This window comes from Salarias fasciatus, chromosome 15 (assembly GCF_902148845.1).
Source record: "Salarias fasciatus chromosome 15, fSalaFa1.1, whole genome shotgun sequence".
Taxonomy (NCBI): domain Eukaryota; kingdom Metazoa; phylum Chordata; class Actinopteri; order Blenniiformes; family Blenniidae; genus Salarias; species Salarias fasciatus.
This window is the reverse complement of record NC_043759.1, coordinates 5,380,238-5,404,139: the sequence shown is the minus strand read 5'-3', so window position 1 is coordinate 5,404,139 and position 23,902 is coordinate 5,380,238. Positions and strand designations below refer to the sequence as shown.

The 23,902-nt window shown below is 46.1% G+C and overlaps 1 protein-coding gene and 1 long non-coding RNA gene across 2 annotated transcripts; both read right to left on the bottom strand.

Annotated features, from left to right (window-relative positions):
- Positions 1-1,028: 1,028 nt before the first annotated feature.
- Positions 1,029-22,001, bottom strand: LOC115402270 (NLR family CARD domain-containing protein 3-like). Its single transcript, XM_030110785.1, has 4 exons — positions 21,958-22,001; positions 20,596-20,693; positions 1,800-3,607; positions 1,029-1,109 (listed from the first exon to the last, which is right to left on the bottom strand). Exons 1-4 carry the CDS (start codon positions 21,999-22,001, stop codon positions 1,029-1,031), a joined length of 2,031 nt encoding a protein of 676 aa, XP_029966645.1.
- LOC115401633 (uncharacterized) lies at positions 11,016-11,771 on the bottom strand. Its single transcript, XR_003932976.1, has 3 exons — positions 11,667-11,771; positions 11,148-11,249; positions 11,016-11,075 (listed from the first exon to the last, which is right to left on the bottom strand). It is a non-coding gene; the product is annotated as an uncharacterized LOC115401633 (long non-coding RNA).
- Positions 22,002-23,902: the final 1,901 nt, after the last annotated feature.

The following is a 23,902-nucleotide window of genomic DNA, read 5'->3' as shown; positions in this document are numbered from 1 at the left end:
TGATCAAATGTTTCAAACTTCAGGTCCAGATGTCTGAACCACATCACAGAGGCTTCAAACTCTCATATCTATCATCATGGTTCAAGTTTTCTTGGTTCTTGTGTCATAAAAATCATTGTTTACACTGAGCGGAGACATTTTGAAGACAGTCTCAGTCTACATGATGAGTTTCTGTTGTGTGTCCATACCTGAGAGTCTCCAGACTGCACTGTGGATCCTCCACTGCAGCAAACAGCTTCTCCACTCCTGAGTCTCCTGGATGGTTGTAGCTCAGGTCCAGCTCTCTCAGATGGGAGGACCTGGAGCTCACAGCTGAGACCAGAGAAGCACAGCCTTCCTCTGAGACCAGACACCCTGACAGACTGGAGGCACAAACATGGCGTCAAGTCAACAAGGAAGAAGGAAGATCCTCCACATGATCTGCACCAACATCAACCTGATCAAGCAGCAGCTGGATCCTGACCTGAGAGATTCCAGTTTACAGTGAGGACTCTCCAGTCCAGAAGACAGTAGCTTGACTCCTGAATCCTGCAGGTCGTTGTTACTCAGGTCCAGATGTGTCAGACTGGAGGACTGAGAGCTGAGAACTGAGGACAGAGCTCCACAGCTTCTCTCTGACAGACCACAGCTGCTCAACCTGAAGAAGAAGAACAATGAAAACCAGATCAATGTTTCTCATGGACTCAGTTCTACATATTTGTTCTTAAACCATGTACATATGGAGATAATTTTGTTTCTTTATTACGGTATTCAATCAAAAAAAGGTCTTTTCAAACAAAAAAGAGTTGAGACTAAAAAACACAAAGTTGCGATCAAAAAACAAAAGATTAACCAAATAGAACAGATCTGAGATGAAAATAATAATTTGAGAACAAATTGACTTCAATCAAAACTAATAATTTTTGCTTGCAAGTTCAAAAGTTTGAGTTTTGAATTCTAAAGTCTTTCTTGCTAGCTCTAAAGTTTTGCTTGCAAATCTGACTGGACGCAATGGGCGGGGCCAATGCTGGTGGAAGAGACGAGAGTTCCTATTGGTCGGTTTGGCCTTGCTCCACTGACAGGCAGTGGAATAAGGCCTGTCTGCCTGGTGTGCTCTGAGGGGGGCTGCTCTGAAAGAACAAAGCCAATATGAATGAATGTACATCACCTCAAAGAGAGAATGAGCTCTTTGCTTGTTATTAATAGTGGAGATGAATATAAACACAGGAATGAAGGAAACCGCACAGTCACATTTGACGACGTGAGATCTGGAAGAGTGAGGAGCCGATTCTCTGATGAAGAATCTTCCAGTGTGTGTTCTGTTCCACAGCGACACCACACACTAGAAGATCAGGAGAGGAAAATCAGGTGCGATCTTTATTCTTTTGTCTTCTAGTGTGTGGTCTCTTATTCGGGGAAGATTGAATAAAATCCTGTAGTGTGTAACGGCCGAGCGCGGAAGCAGCCAGCAGCAGCACAGAGGTGGGCAGATGACAGGCGGTGGAGCAAGGCCAAGCCGACCAATAGGAACTCTCATCTCTTCCACCAGCATTGGCCCCGCCCATTGGGTTCAGTCAGATACGCAAGCAAAACTTTTGAGTTTGCAAGCAAAAATTCTTAGTTTTGATTGAAGTAAATATGCTCTCAAATTATTATTATATATACAGTAGCTAATTATTATTATTTTGGTCTGAGATCTATTCCATTTGATCTTTTATTTCTTGTTTGCAACTTTATGTTTTTTGGTCTCAAGTCTCTTTTTTGGTTGCAAAACTTTTTTTGATTGATTGAATAATAAAGAAACACAAATGTCTCCATACGTACAGAGCTTTGTTGGAGACTTTGACCACTGGCAGCAGCTTCAGAAGAGCCTTCTCTGAAGCAGAGTATTTCTTCAGGTCAAACTCCTCCAGATCTTCTTCTGATGACAGTAAGATGAAGACCAGAGCTGACCACTGAGCAGGAGACAGTTCATCTGTGGAGAGACTTTCTGATCTCAGGGACTGTTGGATCTCCTCCACCAAAGAACCATCATTCAGTTCATTCAGACAGTGGAACAGATTGATGCTTCTCTCTGCAGACAGACTCTCACTCAGCTTCTTCTTGATGTACTGGACTGTTTCCTGATTGGTCTGTGAGCTACTTCCTGTCTGTGTCAGCAGACCTCGAAGGAGACTCTGATTAGTCTGCTGTGAAAGACCCAGGAGGAAGCGGAGGAAGAAGTCCAGGTGTCCATTTGGACTCATCAAGGCCTCGTCCACTGCTCTCTGATGGAGATGGTGGAGATTAGGTTTCTCCCTCCAAATATTTGACCACCAGGAGGTTTTGGGTTGTTCTTCCAGCAGGTTGATTCCAGATGTGATGAAGGTCTGATGGACATGAAGAGCAGCCAGAAACTCCTGAAGGCTCAGATGGATGAAGCAGAACACCTTGTCCTGGTACAGGCTGCTCTCCTCTCTAAAGATCTGTGTCAACATTCCTGAGTACACTGAGGCTGCTCTGAGATCGATGCCACACTCTGTCAGGTCGGGTTCATAGAAGATCAGGTTTCTTTTCTGCAGCTCCTCAAAAGCCAGCTTTCCCAGAGACTCCATCATCTCCCTGCTCTCTGGACTCCAGTGTGGATCTGTGGCAGCTCCTCCATCATACTTGACCATCTTGACTTTGGCCTGGACCACCAGGTGGTGGATGTACATCTGAGTCAGGGTCTTGGGCAGCTCTCCTCCCTCTCTGCTCTTCAACACCTTTTCCAGAACTGTAGCAGTGATCCAGCAGAAGACCGGGATGTGGCACATGATGTGGAGGCTTCGGGAGGTCTTGATGTGGGAGATGATCCTGCTGGCCTGCTCCTCCTCTCTGAACCTCCTCCTGAAGTACTCCTCCTTCTGGGGGTCAGTGAACCCTCGGACCTCTGTCACCCTGTCCACACAGTCAGCAGGGATCTGATTGGCTGCTGCAGGTCGTGCGGTGATCCAGAGGAGAGCAGAGGGAAGCAGTTTCCCCCTGATGAGGTTTGTCAGCAGAACATCCACTGAGGTGGACTCTGTAACTTCAGTCAGGAACTCAGTGTGCTGGAAGTCCAGAGGGAGTCGACACTCATCCAGACCGTCCAAGATGAAGACCATCTGGAAGTCTTTAAATCTGCAGATTCCTGCTTCTTTGGTTTCAGGGAAGAAGTGATGAACAAGTCCCACCAAGCTGAACTTCTTCTCCTTCAGCACATTCAGCTCTCTGAAGGTGAATGGAAATGTGAAGTGGACGTCCTGGTTGTCTTTGTCTTCAGCCCAGTCCAGAGTGAACTTCTGTGTCAGGACTGTTTTCCCAATGCCAGCCACTCCCTGTGTCAGCACTGTTCTGATTGGTTGAGATCTTCCAGGCGAGGCTTTAAAGATGTCTCCTGGTCTGATGATTGTTTCTGCTCTGTCTGCTGTCCTGGATGCTGTTTCAATCTGTCTGACCACATGTTCCTCATTGACCTCTGCAGTCCCTCCCTCTGTGATGTGGAGCTCTGTGTAGATCTGGTTCAGGAAGGTGGACTCTCCTGCTTTAGAGACTCCCTCAAACACACACTGGAACCTCTTCTTCAGGCCACATTTCAGCTTCTGCTTGCAGACTGCAGCAGAAGTTCCTGAAAATAAAAACAAATGTAAGTGTATTTGAATGTATTTCACATCGGAAGTGTCCCACTGAGCAAAAAGTGGTCCAAAACACGTCTATGAGGTGTTCTCTCTGTACATCCAAGATGTCCTCAGAGGTGCCAGAATTATGTTTTTATATGTCTTTCTTGGATGTTGTACGGATGTCTCATCGGGATGCATACCTATGTCTTACCTTATTCATTTCAAAGAAAAGATGTGTAATTGACGGAATTGTTTGACATCCACAAGACATCCTCAAAGGAACCAGAACAAACTCACCTTATAAAAACATCTTTTCAACATCATTTTTGCACGTCCAATTATGCTCTCATGAAGTTGCAGACTGTACCTCTAGACAACGTGTTTTTTCAAAGTCTCCCGAACGTCTTGTTTTGACATCCACAAGACCTCTATATAAAGGCTAAGTGTCCAAATGTGGTTGTTATGGACGTCTTTTCAACATCAAATTTATTCTCATTTTAGATATGGTTTCTGTAATCACAAAATAATTTTTTTTTTATCATGCATTTGGTGATAAGCTACGTTTGTAGACACAGCTGGCCATCGGCCCCTCATACCACCACCCACTCACTCTCACTGCATCCACCTGGGTTTCCTGGTGTTCACTCTTGGTCTCCCATAGGTATACTGACCAGGCCCCACTCTACTTAAGCTTTCAAGATCTGACGGGATCAGGCATCTTCAAGGCAGCATCTGTAGAAGAGCTTGTATTTTCTAGAGTAAGCATGAGAATAACCACAGCACTCAGGGAGAACTTTCTTGTCAGTAATCATTGCCTGTAGACGTAAAATAAACATAACTTGGAAGACAATTTGTTTCTGATTTAACTGTTCCCCTTTCTTTCAAGTGACTTGAACTTCCTAATTTTTATGTACTCATATTAAATAATCACAGTGAAAACAACAACGTTGATGTTGATGTTACAGTCATCTTCATCAGGACAACATTGGACATGCAAAATCGATGTTGAAAAGATGTCTTTGGCATGTTTCTTTGTGAAGTGGGTTTTGTTCTGGCTCCTTTGAGGACGTCTTCTGGATGTCAAACAATGACGTCAATGCAACGTCCCGACAAGACATTCTTACCATGTCCCATCGAGACATCTGTACAACGTCCTAGAAAGACATATTAAAAAAAACAACAAAAAACAAAAAAAAATTATTCTGGTTCCTCTGGATGTGCAGGGATAACACTTTCTAGATGGTTTTTGGACCACTTTTTTGGGTTGTGGTGGAGATTTTTCTCCTCAATGAGATCCATCCAGCTCTGGAGACCTGACCTGGGGCTGGAGAACAGGAATTACGTACCGCTCACAGTAATCTCTACCTAAAGCATTCGTGGTCCCTCACGCATCTCAGATGTATGAAAACTACAGTTGGTTATAGCAAGTCAGCTCAGCATGCACTCACAAAAAACTTCCAGCACAGCCCCTTCTCAGAACTCCCCATCTCCAAGACCAACATGGCTGCAGAGGAGCTGAGACTCAAGGAAGTGGAAGTGCGTACACAGGAGCTGGAGGCCAAAGCCATACATCAAGACTCACACTGCAGGTCTTGATGCTCAATTCCTCAATAACATTTTCATTGAGCTTTCACATGATTTAGTTATTCTGACAGTGCTATCATATCATAAATAACAGACGATAAGACTGAAGGTGCTGGCCGTATGAAATCTGACCGCTGTGAGTGAATGGCCGGACTTTGGACATCCATCCATCTGCCACCGCTTATCTGGGACCAGGTCGCGGGGGCAGCAGTCTCAGCAGAGATGCCCAGACTTCCCTGTCCCCAGACACTTCCTCCAGCTCTTCCGGAAGGATCCCAATGCGTTCCCAGGCCAGCCGAGAGACATAGTCTCTCCAGCGTGTCCTGGGTCTTCCCCAGGGTCTCCTCCCAGTGGGACATGCCCAGAGTACCTCCCCAGGGAGGCGTCCAGGAGGCATCCTAAAGAGGTGCCTGAGCCACCTCAGCTGGCTTCTCTCGATGTGAAGGAGAAGCGGCTCGACTCCGAGCTCCTCCCTGGTGAATGAGCTCCTCACCCTATCTCTAAGGGAGCGCCCAGCCACCCTACGGAGGAAGCTCATTTCAGCCGCTTTCCGGGATCTTGTCCTTTCGGTCATGACCCAAAGCTCATAACCATAGGTGAGGGTGGGAACATAGATTGACCAATAAATAATAATAATAATAATAAACTTTATTTGTATAGCACCTTTCACAGATAAAATCACAAAGTGCTTCACAGTGCAAAAAAAAAAAAAAAAAAGGAAAAAAAAAAAAAAACAATATCAAAATAAAACATGTTAAGAACAGACAGCCAAATAATCGCATCAGAACCGTCCAGTCAACTAAAAGCCCGATTAAATAAAAGCGTCTTCAGCTGCTTGTTGAAGGAGTCAACCGTGTCGGCCACATGGAGGGACAAAGGCAGGGCGTTCCACAGTTCTGGAGCCACAGCCTGAAAAGACACATCTCCTCTGGTTTTAAAACGCGTTTTTGGTACCAAGAAGAGGTTCTGGTCAGAGGAGTGGAGCGAGCGACCAGGTGAGTACGTTTGAAGCAGATCACATAGATACGTAGGAGCCTGATCATGCAAAGCTCTGAAAGTCAACACTAGGATTTTAAAATCAATCCGAAATTTAATAAGGAGCCAGTGCAGGGAAGACAGAACTGGCATAATGCGTGACCATCTGCTCGACCCTGTTAAAAGTCTTGCTGCGGCATTTTGAACCAGCTGAAGATGGTTGAGAGCATTTCTCAATTTTTCGCCTTTCAGCTCAGCTCATTCTTCACCAAAACACCAACCGCATCACTGCAGATGCTGCACCGATCCGCCTGTCAATCTCACGCTCCATCCGTCCCTCACTCGTGAACAAGACCCCAAGATACTTAAACTCCTCCACTTGGGCCAGAGTCTCTCCATCAACCTAGAGAGGGCAAGCCACCTTGTTCCGATCGAGGACAATGGCCTCGGATTTGGAGGTGCTGATCCTCATCCCTGTCGCTTCACACTTGGCTGTGAACCGCCTCAGTGCATGCTGCAGGTCCAGGTTCGATGAAGCCAACAGGACAACATCATCTGCAAAAAGCAGAGATGAAATCCTGTGGTCCCCAAACCGAATCCCCTCCGGCCCCACTGACTGCGCCTAGAAATTCTGTCCATAAAAATTATGAACAGAACCGGTGACAAAGGGCAGCCCTGTCCCGAGTCCAACATGCACCGGGAACAGGTCCGACTTACTGCCGGCAATGCGGACCAGACTCCTGCTCTGGTCATACAGAGACCGGACGGCCCTTAACAAGGGGGCCCGGACTCTGTATTCCCGGAGCTTCCCCCACAAGGCACCACGAGGGATGCGGTCGAACGCCTTCTCCAAGTCCACAAAAGACATGAGAACTGGTTGGGCGAACTCCCATGAACCCTCTAGCACCCTATGGAGGGTATAGAGGTGGTCCACTGTTCCGCTACCAGGATGAAAACAGCATTATTCCTTCTGAATCTGAGGTTTGACTATCGGTCGAATCCTCCTGTCCAGTACCCTGGCATACTTTACCAGGGAGGCTGAGGAGTGTGATCCCCCTATAGTTGGAGCACACCCTCCGGTCCCCCTTTTCAAACATGGGGACCATGACCCCGGTCTGTCAATCCAGAAGCACAGTCCCCCACCACCAATGTTACAGAGACGTGTCAACCAAGACAGTCCCTGCACATCCAGAGACTGAAGGTACTCAGGGATAATCTCATCTACCCCCGGCACCTTGCCACCAAGGAGTTGTAAACAGCGTTGTTGAAGACCTCCTTTCCCCTCCTGGCACCAGACAGTTTGCCAGAATTTCTTCAAGGCCGACTCGTAGTCTTCCTCCATGGCCTCCCCGAACTCCTCCCAGACCCGAGTTTTTGCCTCCACAACCATTTGGGCTGCAGTTGGCCTGGCCTGCCAGCTGCTTCGGGAGTCCCATGTGCCAACATGGCTCGATAGGACTCCTTCTTCAGCTTGACGGCAGCCCTTACTTCCAGTGTCCACCTCCGGATTCGGCCTTACGACCACAGCTCAGAGCTGATTCTTCGACAATAGAGGTGGAGAACATGGTCCACTGGGACTCAATGTCCCCAGCTTCCCTTAGGACCTATGAGAAGCTCTCCCGGAGGTGGGAGTTGAAAACCATGCTGACGGGTGAGCCCGAGCCGACCGCCCCCCCCCTGGCTGGGGGGGGGCGGTCGGCTCGGGCGTGCTGCCGCGGCCTGGATCGGTGCATGCCCTGGTGTCTGGTTGCTGCCCCGGAATCCAGGGCATCGGGGTGGGTGGTTGTGGTGGTGGGGAACAGGGGGGTGGGGTGGATGGGTGGGGGGGTGGCGGACGGGGGGTGGGGGGTAGATAGGGGGGTGGTAGCGGTGGGCTGTGGGGGTTAGGGGGTTGGGGAAGGTGGGTGTGCGTGTACGTGCATGTGTATATGTGTGTGGGTGTGTATGTGTGAGTATGTATCTATGTTTTGTATGAGTGGGTATGTATATATGGGGGGGCGGGATGGCGCTCCTGGCCCTGTCCTTCATCCGGGGGCTCCTGGGTGACGGGGGTGCTGCGGCATCCCTGGACCCCCCCTCTCCCCCCGCTCTCATGCACACACACGTAGGGCTTTCGGAGGCGGGCTTATCAAGTTGGGTGTGGTGGAGAGGCCCATCTAAGTGGACCCAATCACTGCACCCTTCAGTGGCTCGCCTCTCAGTCTTAATTGCACTTAGTCATCTAACACGACCAAATACATACAAACACACACATCTGGGAGTCTTGGCGCGCCGTGTTGGGGGTGGGGCTGTTCAGGTAGATGGGACTGCTCGTTTGGCCTCACTTGCGGCACGGTGTGGTTACTGCCCCTCAATTTTAATCGCAAACAACATATACTCCATCAACACTCACGAGCAGGGGGGGGTGCTATGGGGTCTTCTGCGCCCCCGTTTCCGGATTCCTTCTGGTGGGGGGGCGGGGGGCTGTTGTTTTCCCCACAGGCCTGGGGTTTGGACCGGCTGTGGTTTGGGGGGCTGCTGGCTCTGGGGGGTGCATACCTGTCTGCAGCGGTGGGGTTTGGGAGTGGGGGCGGCGGTTGTGGGTGGCGGGGGGGCCTGGATGTGGGGTTCGGTGTTCCCTTGCCTTCCGGGAGGGTCTCCCACAGGACATGACGGTTGGATGACGTGGGAATGTGAGTGTGTTTGGGTTAGGGTTGACTTGTGTGTGTGTGTGTGTGTGTGTGTGTGTGTGTGTGTGTGTGTGTGTGTGTGTGTGTGTGGGTGTGTGTGTGCGCACGTGCTTGCTTGCGTGTGCATGAGAGTGTGTGAGTGTCAGAATTTGAGTGTGTTTGGTTTAGGGATGAGTGGTTGTGTGTGTGTGTGTGTGTGTGTGTGTGTGTGTGTGTGTGTGTGTGTGTGTGTCAGTGTGAGTGTTGGGTTGGGGCGGGGGGGAGTGAGGTGGGAGAGGACAGGGTGGGAGGGGTGGGTTGGGGGGTGGACGGGGGGCATCCCAAACCCCCCCAGGGTTTGTGATGCCCTCGATCTCGGGGTGCGTGGCCGGAGCGCTGGGTTGTGTACTGGCCTGGGGTGGGTAGCTGCCCGGGTGGGCCGGTTCTCCCGGGTGGGTCATGGTCCTCCGCCTGTGTGGGGGGTCAGCTCTTGGGCTCTTGGGCCTTGGGCTCTCGGCTCTGCCCGCCCCGGGCGTCTGGCGCCCGGGGTGAACTGGCTCCTGCCGGTCATGGCTCGGGACCCGGGACCGCCGGGCTCCCCGGCCGGGGCTTTCCTCTGCCCCATTTCTGGACCAGAGTGTGGGCATCTGGCTGTGGGAGCAACTTGGATCCGGGCTCTGTGATGACCGCCGGCTGTCTGGACTCTGAGGGCCTCTCTGGCCTGCTTCTGGCCTTCTCAGGGGTCAGAGGTCATATATGCATGATCACTATCACCATCACTATCCCCATCATATTTTTATGATCACGGTGATCTTTAATCACTCTTCACATACTCGGTTACCTACCTCGGTTGTCTTCTTGTGGTGGTTACACTATTGGTGATCTGTAGCAGACCTCTCTTGATGCACGCCCCGAGTTTACTACTAGTTACTACTAGCTATATTCTCAAAAACAGAAAAAAAAAGGTTTGTGGTGTCCTTGCAGTTCCTTCCTTCCCTACACCTCCTTTTACTGTTGTGGCCTGGTCTGTTCACTAGTGTGGTTCGTCAGGGTGAAAGGGAAAAAAAAAAAAAAAATTGTGTGTATGTATATATGTATATGTATGGTTCTGTCAGTTCTTGTGTTGGTTGTCGGCTCTGTTTTGGTGTTGTCTAGATTGGCATTTGGTATTGTTCTTGGTTGCGTGTGGTGCGTCGACAACACTGTTTTGTATTGTGAATTTGTACATAGGTTTTGCTTCAGAAGTTGAGCACCAGATTAGAGTGAGGGGGGTCTTTGATTTGGCGCTTCCACCTGTTTTCTCCTGTTTTTCAATGAAGGAGTTTCAATTAGGAATTGTGATTTTCTTACTATCATTTAGTTATTGGAATTTGAATCTGCTCATCTCCTGGAAGCAAAAAGCTTTTCTTCATTACTGTTTAAATCTGGCGCGTGCTGGCCTTCTTGTCAGCAAGGAGTGTTGGAGGGGCTCAAATCATGATTACCCAGAGCTCCTTGAATTGGGACATAACATGACTCTGGTGCTTCTTTTGAACTTTCTACTTGCTTCTGTCTGTTTCACAGTGTCTGTGTCTGATCTGGAAACGAGCTCTGATCTTTTGTTTGGACTTTGTTCCTTCTTTCTGCTCTCCAGTCACTGTTCTACCTGAAAACATTTCTCTGTTTCATCTCCATCCTGTGAAATGAGATCAAATCCTCTTACTGCTCCACAGACGCTCAGCCAGCTCCTCCTGCTTCATCCTCCTCAGGAAGTCCAGTGTGATCCTCACTAATGACTCTCTGCTGCTCCTCTGCTCTTCATCCTCATCCTCTCTCTCACTCTCTGAGCATGCTGGGTAATCTGGACTCAGGAGCTTCTTCATCTTCTTCAGCTCCTCCTTCATGAAAGTCACCATGTTGTCCTCCAGCAGCTGGAACAGAGAAACATCTGGAGTTAGACAGATGGAGATGTGAGTGTAAATCCAGGATGGACAACATGTGAAGCAGAGTCAGACTTCATGTGGATCTCCAGCAGAAACAGCTTCAGCATCAGTGAAGGCTGGAAGCTGGATGAAGGTTGGACTGTTTCACTTTGGACCTGAATGGATCTAAGAAGCTGAGAGTCTGCTTCATGTTTCAGCTGGAAGTCACAACAACTTCTTCTGTCTCCCTGATGTGACAGTAAAGTGTTGAATGGAGACTTGTTCTCACCATAAAGATGGAGTCCAGATGTGTTTGATGCTGAGGGGCGGAGCCTCCACGGAGAACCTGGGAGCTCTGCTGGCTGACGCTGCAGAAACATGTTGACTTTGTTCAAGCTGCTGTTATGATGATGAATCCTGACACAAACACTGATTCTCACCCCTCATCAGCACTTCCTGCTCCAGGTTGAAATGAAATGGGTTCAAACATAGAATGATCACTCTTCAGGGACACACAGCTGGATGGAAACTCAGAGTCAGAGCTGAAAACAAACACAGCATCAGGAACAGACTGAGTGGAAAAACAAGAGGAAGATTGGAGGATGAAGGGAAGAATCGAGAGTTTCAAACTCTGATGGTTCTGAGTGAGAACTATTGGACAGTTAGAAGTTTTGGCAGAAGACAACAGGAAATAAAACTCACTGTGTTCTGAAATTTAATGCGTCGTTCTTGGACCGGTCACTCTTCAGGGACACACAGCTGGGTTCAACTTCAGGATGTGAACTGAAACAAAGACATACTCACTCTCTCTCCCTCTCTCTCTCTCTCTCTCTCTCTCTCTCTCTCTCTCCCTCTCTCTCTCTCTCTCTCTCTCTCTCTCTCTCTCTCTCTCTCTCTCTCTCTCTCTGAGTAAAATAATGTGAAGAAGAGTGGAGGACAGTTCAAGATGGAGGTCTCACCTCTGAGCTTTGGTCTGGTTCTCATGTTCTCCACACAGAGTCCTTTTAGAGGGAGGGACTCCCTGCTCTCTGTCCTCACACTGATCCATGGTAGAACACACACCTACACGCACGCACGCACGCACGCACGCACGCACGCACACACACACACACACACACACACACACACACACACACACACACACACACACACACACACACACACACACACACACACACACACACGCACACACGCACACACACGGATATTTTACAGAGGTTGACGTCCTGTGTTCTTTCTCTGAACTCAGCCTTTCTGATGACCTGTCTGAGCTTCAAACTACAGTTGAATGATGTTCCTGATGAACACCATGCGGTGAGGAGGAAAGTGTGAATATGTCTGCGGGCCGCAGACTGCTGCTGGTACAAGCTGCATGAAAAGAAAGAACAAAATGCTACACCGCTCGAAGCTCAATCTGGAGCAGCATGACAGGAGTAATAAGTAAGTTACAGACTAATGAATCAAATAGACAATTATAATACTGTACTGTAATAATACTATAGTAGTAATATTGTACTGTATGGTGTCAAGAACAACACTGTAAACCTACCAACAAATGTTTGCAGGGAAGGTACGACAACCCAACACAAACGAGTCAACAAATAATTATCCTGAGACATTTAAATACTGCAAAATATAATAAATAAAAGTGAATAAAAAATAATTTGATTCAGTGTTGTGGTTTTAAACCTCAAAATGTTGGAGGTAGAATTCTAAATAAAAGCTTCTTTGAAAAATGTGCACACTCCCATAGTGTCCTTTTAATCCAGTTTCTTCCACTGTACCATTGTTCCATTGGAGTTCTCCATCAGCTTCACTGCTCACTTCCACTCATTCGCTCTTTTCGTTCTGTCCACAGCAGCTCTTCTGCCCTCCTCACCTCGACACACTCACTCCAGCACAAATTAACCTTACAGTGAATAATGGGCTTGCAACGTGACAAGTATCACCTGTGCCACAAACCACCTGAGGTGGACAATGTCATCAGGCCCCCCTTTAAAATTCCCATGAAAATTTTCTGCATGATATGTCTTGTTTTGTCAAATTTCATAATAGATCAGGAAGACTTTGTACATTTCTGTTCCCCTTTAAGTCCACAAAGAAGAGGCCCTGCTTAAATAAGTCCGGACTAAAGGTTCCATTAAGATACACCAGGCTGAATCACATCCTCAAGGTTCTCCAGTGGAACAATCATCAGCCACCTCCTCTACATGGTGACATCAAGATGTACGCCAAGAGTGAGCAGGACATCGACTCCCTGATTCACCTCACCAGGATATACAGCAACGACATGGGGATGTCATTGGGACAAGATGTGTGAGCGGATGGTATCAAGGAGAGGGAAGATGATCACTGCTGAAGGGTTTGAACTACCTGAAGGCAACATAAGAGATGTGGAAGACAGCTACAAGTACCTGGAGACACCACAGGCAAATGACGAAGCAGGACGAAGGAGGTCAGCCACAGCTAAATCCCTCCAGAGGGTGAGACAGGTCCTGAACAGTCAGCTGAATAGCAAGAACTTTTTCTATGCAGAAGAGGGCATCATAGGGGGCCTGGCTGTGTTTTCCACAGATTTCCAAACGATTTGATTTGTTAAAAACATCACAAGTGTAGCTCTGACACAGGATGCTTGGATACATACATTTTTTTTCCCCCTTTTTTTTCCCCCCTGATGAACCATAGTAGTGAACAGACCAGGCCACAAAAATAAAAGGAGGTGTAGGGAAGGAAGGAAATGCAAGGACACCACAAACCTTTTTTTTTGTTTTGTTTTTGAGAATATAGCTTGTAGTAACTAGTAGTAAACTCAGGGCGTGCATCAAGAGAGGGCTACTGCAGATCACCATTATTCTAACCACCACAAGAAGACAAGGTAACCGAGTAAAGATCAGCGCGATCATGCAAATATGATGGTGATAGCGATGGTGATAGTGATCATGCATATATGACCTCTGACCCCTGAGAAGGCCAGAAGCAGGCCAGAGAGGCCCTCAGAGCCCAGACAGCCGGCGGTCATCACACAGACCAGATCCAAGTCGCTCCCCCAGGCAGACGCCCCCGCTCTGGTTCAGGAATGGGGCAGAGGAAAGCCCCGGCTGGGGACCCCGGGAGCTGGACACCTGGGGCGGGCAGAGCCGAGAGCCCAAGGCCCAAGAGCCCAAGAGGCAACCCCCCACACAGGTGGAGGGCCGTGACCCACCCGGGAGAACCGGGTGGCTACCCGCCCCAGGCCACGCACCCGAGATCCAGGGCATCACCCCCCCCCCCCCCCCCCCCCGCGCCCACCGTCCTCTCCCACCTCACTCCCCCCCCACCCCAACCCAACACACACACACACACACACACACACACGCACAACCACTCATCCCTAAACCAAACACACTCACATTCTGACACACTCACGCGCGCGCACACACACACACACACACACACACACACACACACACACACACACACACACACACACACACACACACACACACACACACACAGTCAACCCTAACCCAAACACACTCACAGTCCCACATCATCCAACCGTCATGTCCTGTGGGAGACCCCCCCGGAAGGCAAGGGAACAGCGAACCTCACATCCAGGCCCCCCCGCCACCGACAATGGCAATGGCAACTTTATTTATAACGCACTTTAAAAACAACTAAGCTGACCAAAGTGCTACAACAACAAAACCAAATGTTTACATAAAATCAGCACCAAACATTATAATAAAAACACCGTGATAATACATTTCAATAAAAATGTCAACTCCTCAGACAGTGTTAAAAGCCAAGGTGAACAAATGTGTTTTAAGACGAGACTTAAAAACTTTCACAGACGAGGCCTGTTTAATGTGTAGTGGCAGCTCGTTCCACAGGTTTGGTGCTGCCACTGCAAAAGCCCCGTCTCCTCTGGTCTTCAGACGAGTGTCCGGGACACACAGTCGAAGCTGGTCAGCTGACCTGAGAGACCGAGGGGGAGTGTAGGGCTTCAAAAGATCACTGAGGTAAGGCGGGGCAAAACCATTAAGACACTTAAAAGCAAATAAAAGAATTTTAAAACAAATATGAAAGCGCACTGGTAGCCAATGAAGCGATGATAAAATTGGGGTGATGTGTTCAAATTTACGAGTACCTGTTAAAAGACGTGCAGCTGCATTTTGTACGAGCTGCAGTCTAGCAATGGCAGCCTCACTTACCCCAAAATACAGTGCATTACAGTAATCCATGCAAGTGGTTACAAATGCATGGATTACAGTTTCAAAGTGCTGTCATGTTAAGAAGTGCTTGACTCTAGCTAGTTGCCGTAAGTGAAAGAAACCAGACCTCACCACAGAGCGAATCTGACTTTCTAGTTTAAAACAAGGATCCATTTTAAAACCAAGATTCACAACCTCATCTCTCCGATAGGGATTTAGAGAGCCCAAGTCGACAGATTTTGAAACTGAGTTGGGTCCAAACACCAAGACTTCAGTTTTGGAGTCATTAAAATGTAAAAAATTAAGAGCCATCCAATCTCTTACATCATTCAGGCAGATATGTAGTGAGCTTGAGGAGAGACCGCTCTTCTTCTGGAGAGGCACATAAATTTGGCAGTCATCTGCATAACAATGAAAAGCCACGCCATGTCTCCGTAAGATGGAGCCCAAGAGAAGAAGATACAAAGAAAAGAGGATTGGGCCAAAAATGGATCCTTGTGGAACTCCATATTGGAGGGGAGCTTTTGTAGATTCACTGTCCCCAAAACGAACACTAAAAGATCCTTCTTCAAGGTGAGATCTGAACCAGTTCAGTGCAACACCTGTCACTCCAACCCATTTCTCCAAGCGTGAAATTAAAATATTGTGGTCCACTGTATCGAATGCTGCAGTGAGATCCAACAAGACAAGAGCCACACAATCACCAGAATCACAAGCTAAGAGAACGTCATTAAAAACCCTCAGTAAAGCAGATTCTGTACTGTGCTGTTTTTTAAAACCAGACTGGAACACCTCAAACCTCACTACAACGGCCGCCCCCACCCCCAAACCCCACCGCTGCAGACAGGTATGCACCCCCCAGAGCCAGCAGCCCCCCAAACCACAGCTGGTCCAAACCCCAGGCCTGTGGGGAAAACAACAGCCTCCCTCCCACGCCCGACACCAGAAGGAATCCGGAAACAGGGTCGTAGAAGACCCCATTGAAGACCGCCCCCCCCCCGGCTCGTGAGTATAGATGGAGTATATGTTGTTTGCGATTAAAATTGAGGGGCAGTAACCACACCGTGCCACGAGTGAGGCCAAACGAGCAGTCCCATCTACCTGAACAGCCCCACCCCCGACACGGCGCGCCAAGACCCCCCCGACATGTGTGTTTGTATGTATTTGGTCGTGTTAGATGACTAAGTGCAATCACCCCAAAACACTTTGGTGGACACGTTATAATCCGCACATTCACTACGCTGTGCAACACCAACAAATAATATTGTAGCGTTACGACACTGAAGCAAATACTGGGAACTACTTTTTCTTTTGAAATCACTACGCCCAGACGCCATGTTTAGTAAGTAGTTCCATCTTAGCAATCTTCACATAAACAACTCAATCTCGTAATTTTGCATTAATATTTCACGGCGTAGTGAATGTGCGGATTATAACGTGTCCACCAAAGTGTTTTGGAGTTGTTGGATTGAGTATTTGATGAGTTTGACGAGGGGGAACAAAAATACCGTTAACCTCCATTGTGTCCGTCCTGAAAACCTTCCCCGACTCACCTCTGAATAAACAACAGCTCGCCCTCACAAAAAAAAGTAAGTATGCTGTTCGAAATGACTAAGGAATTGCGCTAAATGGGCCAATTTGCCATATAGGCCACAAGGTGAACCCTGTTATCGTTTCAGCTCGCTCCGACGTCGGCGAACTACACACTCTTTCGCTGATAAAAAAGAAAGACTTCTGATAAGCTTACAGCAAAAAGTTCGTAAAAAGTCCTGCCGATTATTTATTACGAGGCATTTTGTACGGAACTAGGTTCTTCAGCGCGTAATAACACTTTGTTCCGCGAGCGGTGGTGCGACTCGTCACGTGATCATGCTAGACCAATCGCGTAGCTGGATTATGTCAACATTCCGGAAACCGGCGCCCATAGTTTAATTCAGCGTTACCGATATAAACAAATTCTCCCATAAAGTGTTCTTACGTGGGTCAAATGGATACTAAACGGTGTATTGTAGCTACTTAACCGCCTCTAAGAAAAACAATCTCTGTCATCTCAGGCCGGAGAGGGGGGCGATGTTGATTAAGGGCCAATCCCAATTCTACCCCTTACCCCTACCCCTTACCCCGACCCCTATGATATGCGCGTTCACGAGGCTTAAGGGCTATCCCAATTCTCCTTTTTGAATAGGGGTAGGGGTAAGGGGAAGGGCTATTTCACCCCTTTCAGCGAAGTCTGCATCGATGCTCCCTATTCTCAATAGGGGTAGGCGGAGTTTCACATTGGCCAGAAAAAAACAACATGGCGCCCACCATGGAGTCGCACAAATGTAAGATTGCTTTCTGTATACTATTTAAGAAGCTATAAAAAGTGCATTTGCTTTACTGAAATGTGTAGATATACTAGCATGACAGTGTCCCAGTCACGTTTTAGCGCTGCGCAGCACCGTTTCCGATTGTAAATTTGTAACTTCTGAAGAGCACTAATTGCTGTATTAACATCATCTTTTATCATGTTTTTAACGTAATATGTTAGACACAGGGACCCCCGATGAAACCCGACTGCTGATTCAGTTTAGAGCCGGGTTCCTCAATTAGCGGACCGCGGTCCACAACCGGACCACCGCACACCTTGCTGCGGACCCAGGGCAAATGTATGGGAAAAAAAAAGAAACAAATCTTTCTTGAAACGCTCCATGTTCCGTGTGACCACCGTTCTGCACCGCGCTGCTCTGCGCGTGGTGTAATCGCCGCTCTGCAGCGCGTTCCGTCGCACTGCACTGCTCGGCAGTCCTCGGTATCGCTGCCCCCCCCCCAGCTCCCACAGGGCGCTGAAGTCCGGACCCATGCTTGTATATAAAAAGCAAATGTGGACCTTCAAGATTTGTATTTGAGGACCCCGGGTTTAGAGGTTAAAAAGGAAGAAAAGTTTTTGAAATCAAAATACAGCGCCAAAACACATTGGGAGTAAATTATATTATTCGTCTAAGCTATAGTATGTCAGTAATAAAACGTGTTTATATAAATATGTCTGTATTACTTTAGGAAATTCAGAAAAGAAAATGGCTTGGAAGGGGAAGTTACAGCCCAGCAAGCTTCAAAAAAGTGGGAGAACCTCAAAAAGAAATATAAGGTAAATAATAATACCATTATTAAAAAATAAAAGTAATTTCTAATGTAATTTCTATCATTTCTAATATCCATAATTTTTTGTTGTTATAGGAGTGCGGCGGGGCTTAAAGGGCCAAGGGGTATCCCAATTCATAGTGCTGCAAAGATAGCCCCAGCCCTCAGCCCTATTCTAAAAGGGGTAGGAGAGTGATAGGGGTAGGGCCAAGGGCTGAGGGGTAGGGGAAAGGGGTAGAATTGGGATTGGCCCTAAGGCTCTTCAGTGTTTTTAACTCTTTAGCACTTTACTTTCTGAACTATTGTTTCTAATTATTTTTACTTATTTTTATCCTGGAATGCATTTTAAGTGTGAATGTGAGCACAGACTGCCTTTTAAATTTCCCCTCGGGATCAATAAAGTAAAGCAAAGTAAAGTGGATCTATCTATCTATCTATCTATCTATCTATCTATCTATCTATCTATCTATCAGGCAAATAATGTGCAATTTTACTATTCATGTCGTTTTGATCAGTAAAAGACAATAGTTATGACAGTGACCATTCATTTATGCAGTGGTTCATTTATAATTCACAACTGAAAACAACACTGATCAACCACAAAATCTGGGTTGAGGCAAATAAGATGAAATTCTAATGTTCATGTCAATTTGTTCAATAAAAGGCAACAGTTATGACAATGACCATTTATGCAGTGGTTCATTTATTCATTCATAACTGAAAACAACAGTGATCAAACACAAAATCTGCATGGAAAACATATTTACATATTTACAATATATAGGCCTAAAATACAATCCTCAGGCCAGGGTTTCCCAACCCTGGTCCTCGGGGAACACTATCCTGCATGTTTTGGATGTTTCCCTCTTCCAACACACCTGATTCACATGACCAGCTCGTTATCATGCTCTGCAGAAGCCTGATCACAATCCTGATCATTTGAATCAGGTGTGTTGGAAGAGGGAAACATCCAAAACATGCAGGATAGTGTTCCCCGAGGACCAGGGTTGGGAAACCCTGCCTCAGGCAATACACAACATGCTATTCCTCACTGTCTGTATTAGGACAGTTGTCATCTTCCCTCTCCTCGATTTCCTTCGTGTTTGTACAGTTGCAACACCTGCACAAATCTGTGCAACAGAGTCCTGCAGAGACACATGAACATCTGCCTGTCTCACAGGCACTCTCTTTGCAACTGCAGTGTATCACATGCAAAACACTGTGAGGTGCTGGATTCCTTGTCATCCATGTGACTCGTTGGTCTCCATCTTCCAGATGCCAGCCGTATCCAGCAGGTGATGGAGCACCTATGTTTTGTTTCACACAAGACCTCATGATAGCAGCCTGATCATTTGCCCCTTTGCAGTGCTGATGGAGGGCATCACTTGTAGTCTTCCTGCCTTGACTGTGTATTTTTCCTTGTTCTTACATATAATGCACAGGGCAGGAAGGACGGGCCCAGAGCTTGAGATGGGCAGGCCTGAGCTTGATCGCAGTTTCTTCGTCGGATTTGTTGGACTCGGTGTCGTTCTGCTCGATGTTGATGGGATGGCCTCACCTATTGAGGAGCTTTCCTTATCATCTCCTTTCTCTCTCTCACGGACGAGACGTCTTTCCACTTTGGCAATTGCGCTCTTGTCAATAAACCTCCGATAACATGTGGGGTGGAAGGCAGCGTCCTCGGGAATGTTTTCAAACTCCAAATCAAGGCAGTGTTTGTAGTTTTCAGCTACGTTGCGGCACTCACCCCTCAACTCCAGCCACTGTCGTAGGCTGTTCTTATACATATTCCACCATGCGACTGTGAAATCCTGCCTTTTCTCATTCTTCACTGAAGCAATGTGCAGATAGCACCGTTTATGTGACAAAGATTTCAGCTTTTTCTCACTTTCTGGCGAGTTTTCCTCTTCTTCCGTACTAGTTGATATAACCATGCTTGCGGCCATCTTGGCCTTGTGTTTACCGAATCCAGCTACGCGATTGGTCTAGCACGATCACGTGACGAGTCGCGCCACCGCTCGCGGAGAAACAATGTTATTACGCGCTGAAGAACCTAGTTCCGTATAAAATGCCTCGTAACAAATAATCGGCAGGATTTTTTTGGAACGAAGTTTTTGCTGTAAGCTTATCAGAAGTATTTGTTTTTTATGAGCTAAAGATTGGGTAGTTCGCCGATGTCGGAGTGGAATTCAGTTTCTGAAAGACTTTTGGTGGTTCACCTTGCAGCCTAAAAATTATGAAGTATCCCTTTAAACCAATTCTCTCAATAAAAACCGCAATCAGCCTGAACTATGAGTTCATTTTCCTCTATTTGTGTCTGTGAGTCCTCCATGTCTGATGTTTATAATAAACTGGAATAGAAGTTAAAAACTCAGTGATTTATGATCACTTTTATATTGAAACATATTATTTCACAATGTTGGAAGCAATGACAAGGCCTTCCCCCCCAAAAAAAAACAGAAACTGAAAGTAAGAATGCTTAATTTGCCAAAAAAAAAAAAAAATCTGCCAAAGTCAAAAAAACAAGCAAAGACCGGAGTTAAACATTGGTTTAAAAGAGCTGATAGATTCTCACCTGGACTGTCTTCACATCGAAATTGAGGAGAGAAGAAGCTGCTCTGGGTTCCTCTCAGTCCTTCTCTCAGATCTGACCAAAACAAAGTGTTTTCAGCTCTGACACCCAGAGGAGGAGGGGCCGTTTCCCAGAAATCACGTGTTCTTGTTGTTTACTCTACATGAGAGGAGAGGCAGAGCCAGAAATTCTAATATTCAGTGTGTATGTGGAAATGTAGAAGCATTCCAGTAGAAAAGCAGAAAAATTTCAGTAACATTTGATGTCAGGTGACCCAGAATATGTGCTTCTCTCAGGCTGGCATGTCAGCCTCTATTAACAGAACACAAAGAAGTGTCTAATATGAAAAAAAAAATTGCTTTAACAGGGTGGACAACAAACATCTTTGAACTGTTTATAAAAAATAGAGTTTAAAAAGAGACAAGAAAAGGTTGTTAAAAGGTTTTTAAACTGTAAAAAACATTTTTTTTAAATTCTGTTGATGCCACAAATACAAAATTAATTCATGAAATAACAGAAAATAGCCTGAGGAAGAGCCTGCTTTGATAGTTGGGCAAAACTTTAATGAATCTCATAACATGTTTGATAAAAACGTTAAAAAAAAAAAAAAAGTGAAGTGATGCCAAAGGATATCATAATTAATGAAATAACATCAGTCTGATGTAATAAAGACTTCTCTAAATATACAGTTGTTTCCTATTTATTTTATGAATATTTATTTTGGTGGAACACCAACAAATAATATTGTAGTGTTACGACACTGAAGCAAATACTGGGAACAACTTTTTCTTTTGAAATCACTACGCCCAGACGCCATGTTCAGTAAGTAGTTCCGTCTGAGCAATCTTCGCATAAACAACTCAATCTCGTAATTTTGCATTAATATTTCACAGCGTAGTGAATGTGCAGATTATAACGTGTCCACCAAAGTGTTTTGGCATTGTTGGATTGTGTATTTGATGAGTTTGATGAGGGGGAACAAAAATACCATTCACTTCCATTGTATTTGTCCCGAAAACCTTCCCCGACTCACCTCTGAATAAACAACAGCTCGCCCTCACAAAAAAAGTAAGTATGCTGTTCGAAATGACGAAGGAATTGCGCCAAATGGGCCAATTTGCCAAAATGTTGAAGTATCCCTTTAAAGAACTCAAATAATACCTGAAAATGAAAAAATAATAAACAAACATAATTGTTAAACTAGACATGCATATATTAACTCGTCACATTTGAATCAACATTGACCATCATGACCAAAATTTCTCAGAGTGCTTGAAAAACATTGTGTGAAGTTTGTTGCCTGTTGCTGGCTCTGGGTGGATTGAGGAACATTTTCAGCAGCAGTCTCTCCTCGGTGATCCACACCTCATGGTGCTGTTGAGGACAGCTTGGAAAAACACGTTACACATGTTAATGTGGACGATAGGGTGGGAACAGCTGAATGAAGTGTGAGGGACAGAGGGACACACAAGAAAGGCAGGGAACATGTCAAACGCATACCCAATTTTATCTGCTGAGTTTGGTCCCACAAGAACAGAAAACTCTTTCAGTTTGCTCTCCTACAGGTCCTTGTTATTGATCTTTATATCTTTATAAAAATTTGGTAAAATGTCCTTACTGGGAGCATTTCTAATAATACTGTTTAATATATTTCATATACCCTCAATATTATTTTTATTTTATTATAAGAGTCCTTATTCCATGGTCTCATTCAATTATGTTAGTTCACTTATTTGATATTTCTTGGATTTATTTTCTGCCTCCTCAGTTCTTTTTTTCAGAAATTCTCCATTTCTTGGACTTTTATGAACATTTTTTAAACCCTGTGGTTGTTCATTGAAAATCTTTAATGATCCTTTTCTGCTACGTTGTTTAATTGATCAGTGTGTGAATGTGTGTGTGTGTCAATGGGTGAATGTGATTCTCGGTGTAAAGCGCTTTGGGCTCTGCTCAAGCAGCGTAAAAGCAGCATAAGTGTCGTCCATTTACCATTCACCACATGTACAGTAACCACCAAATCATGAAGACTACACTATGATTGTGACCAGTATTTCCCTCTTTCATGCAATTACACAATTAATTTTGTTGGCCTTAAATCTGTTTTGGGCCAAGAGGAGGATTTGTTCTTACATTTTATTTGAGTGCTTGCTTGCTTACATATACTCTAGTGGAAAAGTACTATCATATGAATGCATATAACCTTGCTTGTACAACAGCTTGTGTAGCTTTTAATAAACTGTGATCATAACCGGACGAGCCCACAGAAACTGGGGACTGACTGAACCACGAGGCTGGGAGTGAGGATGGCAAGGTCTGATGATGAAGGTTTTGTTCGCTGTAGGGACGTTACTGTTGTGTTTCTGTGTATTTGTCGGCTGTGTTGTCCCTTGTTTGAGGAGGATCGTAACTCGATTGATGTCAGGTCAAATGCGATACATGATGATGTCTGACCCAGACTATGACCCTGAGTTTAATGTGACTGAAGGACCCCAACTGCACCTGTGTAAAGTGTAATGGCTCTCCTGAGGGGGAATTGTGGAAATTTACTATTTCTATTACTATTTTACTATTTTCCATTCTATTTACTACGATTAAAAAAATGCAGCTTGTGAACTCACATAACCTTGCTCATCGAATCAGACATGCACAAATGTTCATGCAAGGACCTCCGAGTGTCTCTGTGCAGGAAGATAACTCCTTATCAATCACGGAGCTGCTGTGCTGGAACACCATATCCACATCAGCGCACGAGAAGCAGAGGTCCAACCAGCCCAAACCAGCTCCAGTGATGTGTGAGCCAGTAGAATGAAGACGTCACCCCGCCTGTGAGCGGAAGACTTCATAAACACACGGATTAGAATAGACTTCACCTGTCTGTCGCTGACGGCTGCTCGAGGACAGACGAGGAACACACAGCACCAGAATTCTGTCGAGAGGCTTCGCACAAATAATTTGTAATCAGCGTTGGAAATCTGCTTTGGGACTCTTTATTTCTGCACTCTATTTGGATCCAAGAAAAGAATCTCTAAGGTTTGAGGAGCAATCGGAGGGGAGTCCAGCCCGGCACCGGAGGGAGGAAAACTCTGTCCTGGACAGGAGACATAAAGAACATTTAACCATTAAAATGAGGTGAATGCAGCTCATGAAGTTTCAGACTTGGTTTTAATGCACAAACAAAATCTATATCTCATGATGCATTGATGAAGTTTTAACTACAGTTTAGAATAGTGAACATTTTCTTACATCAAACCTATTTTTGTACATCACTTTAAAAGTTTTGTTCTTTTCAAGTTTCTTTTTGTTGGCAGTT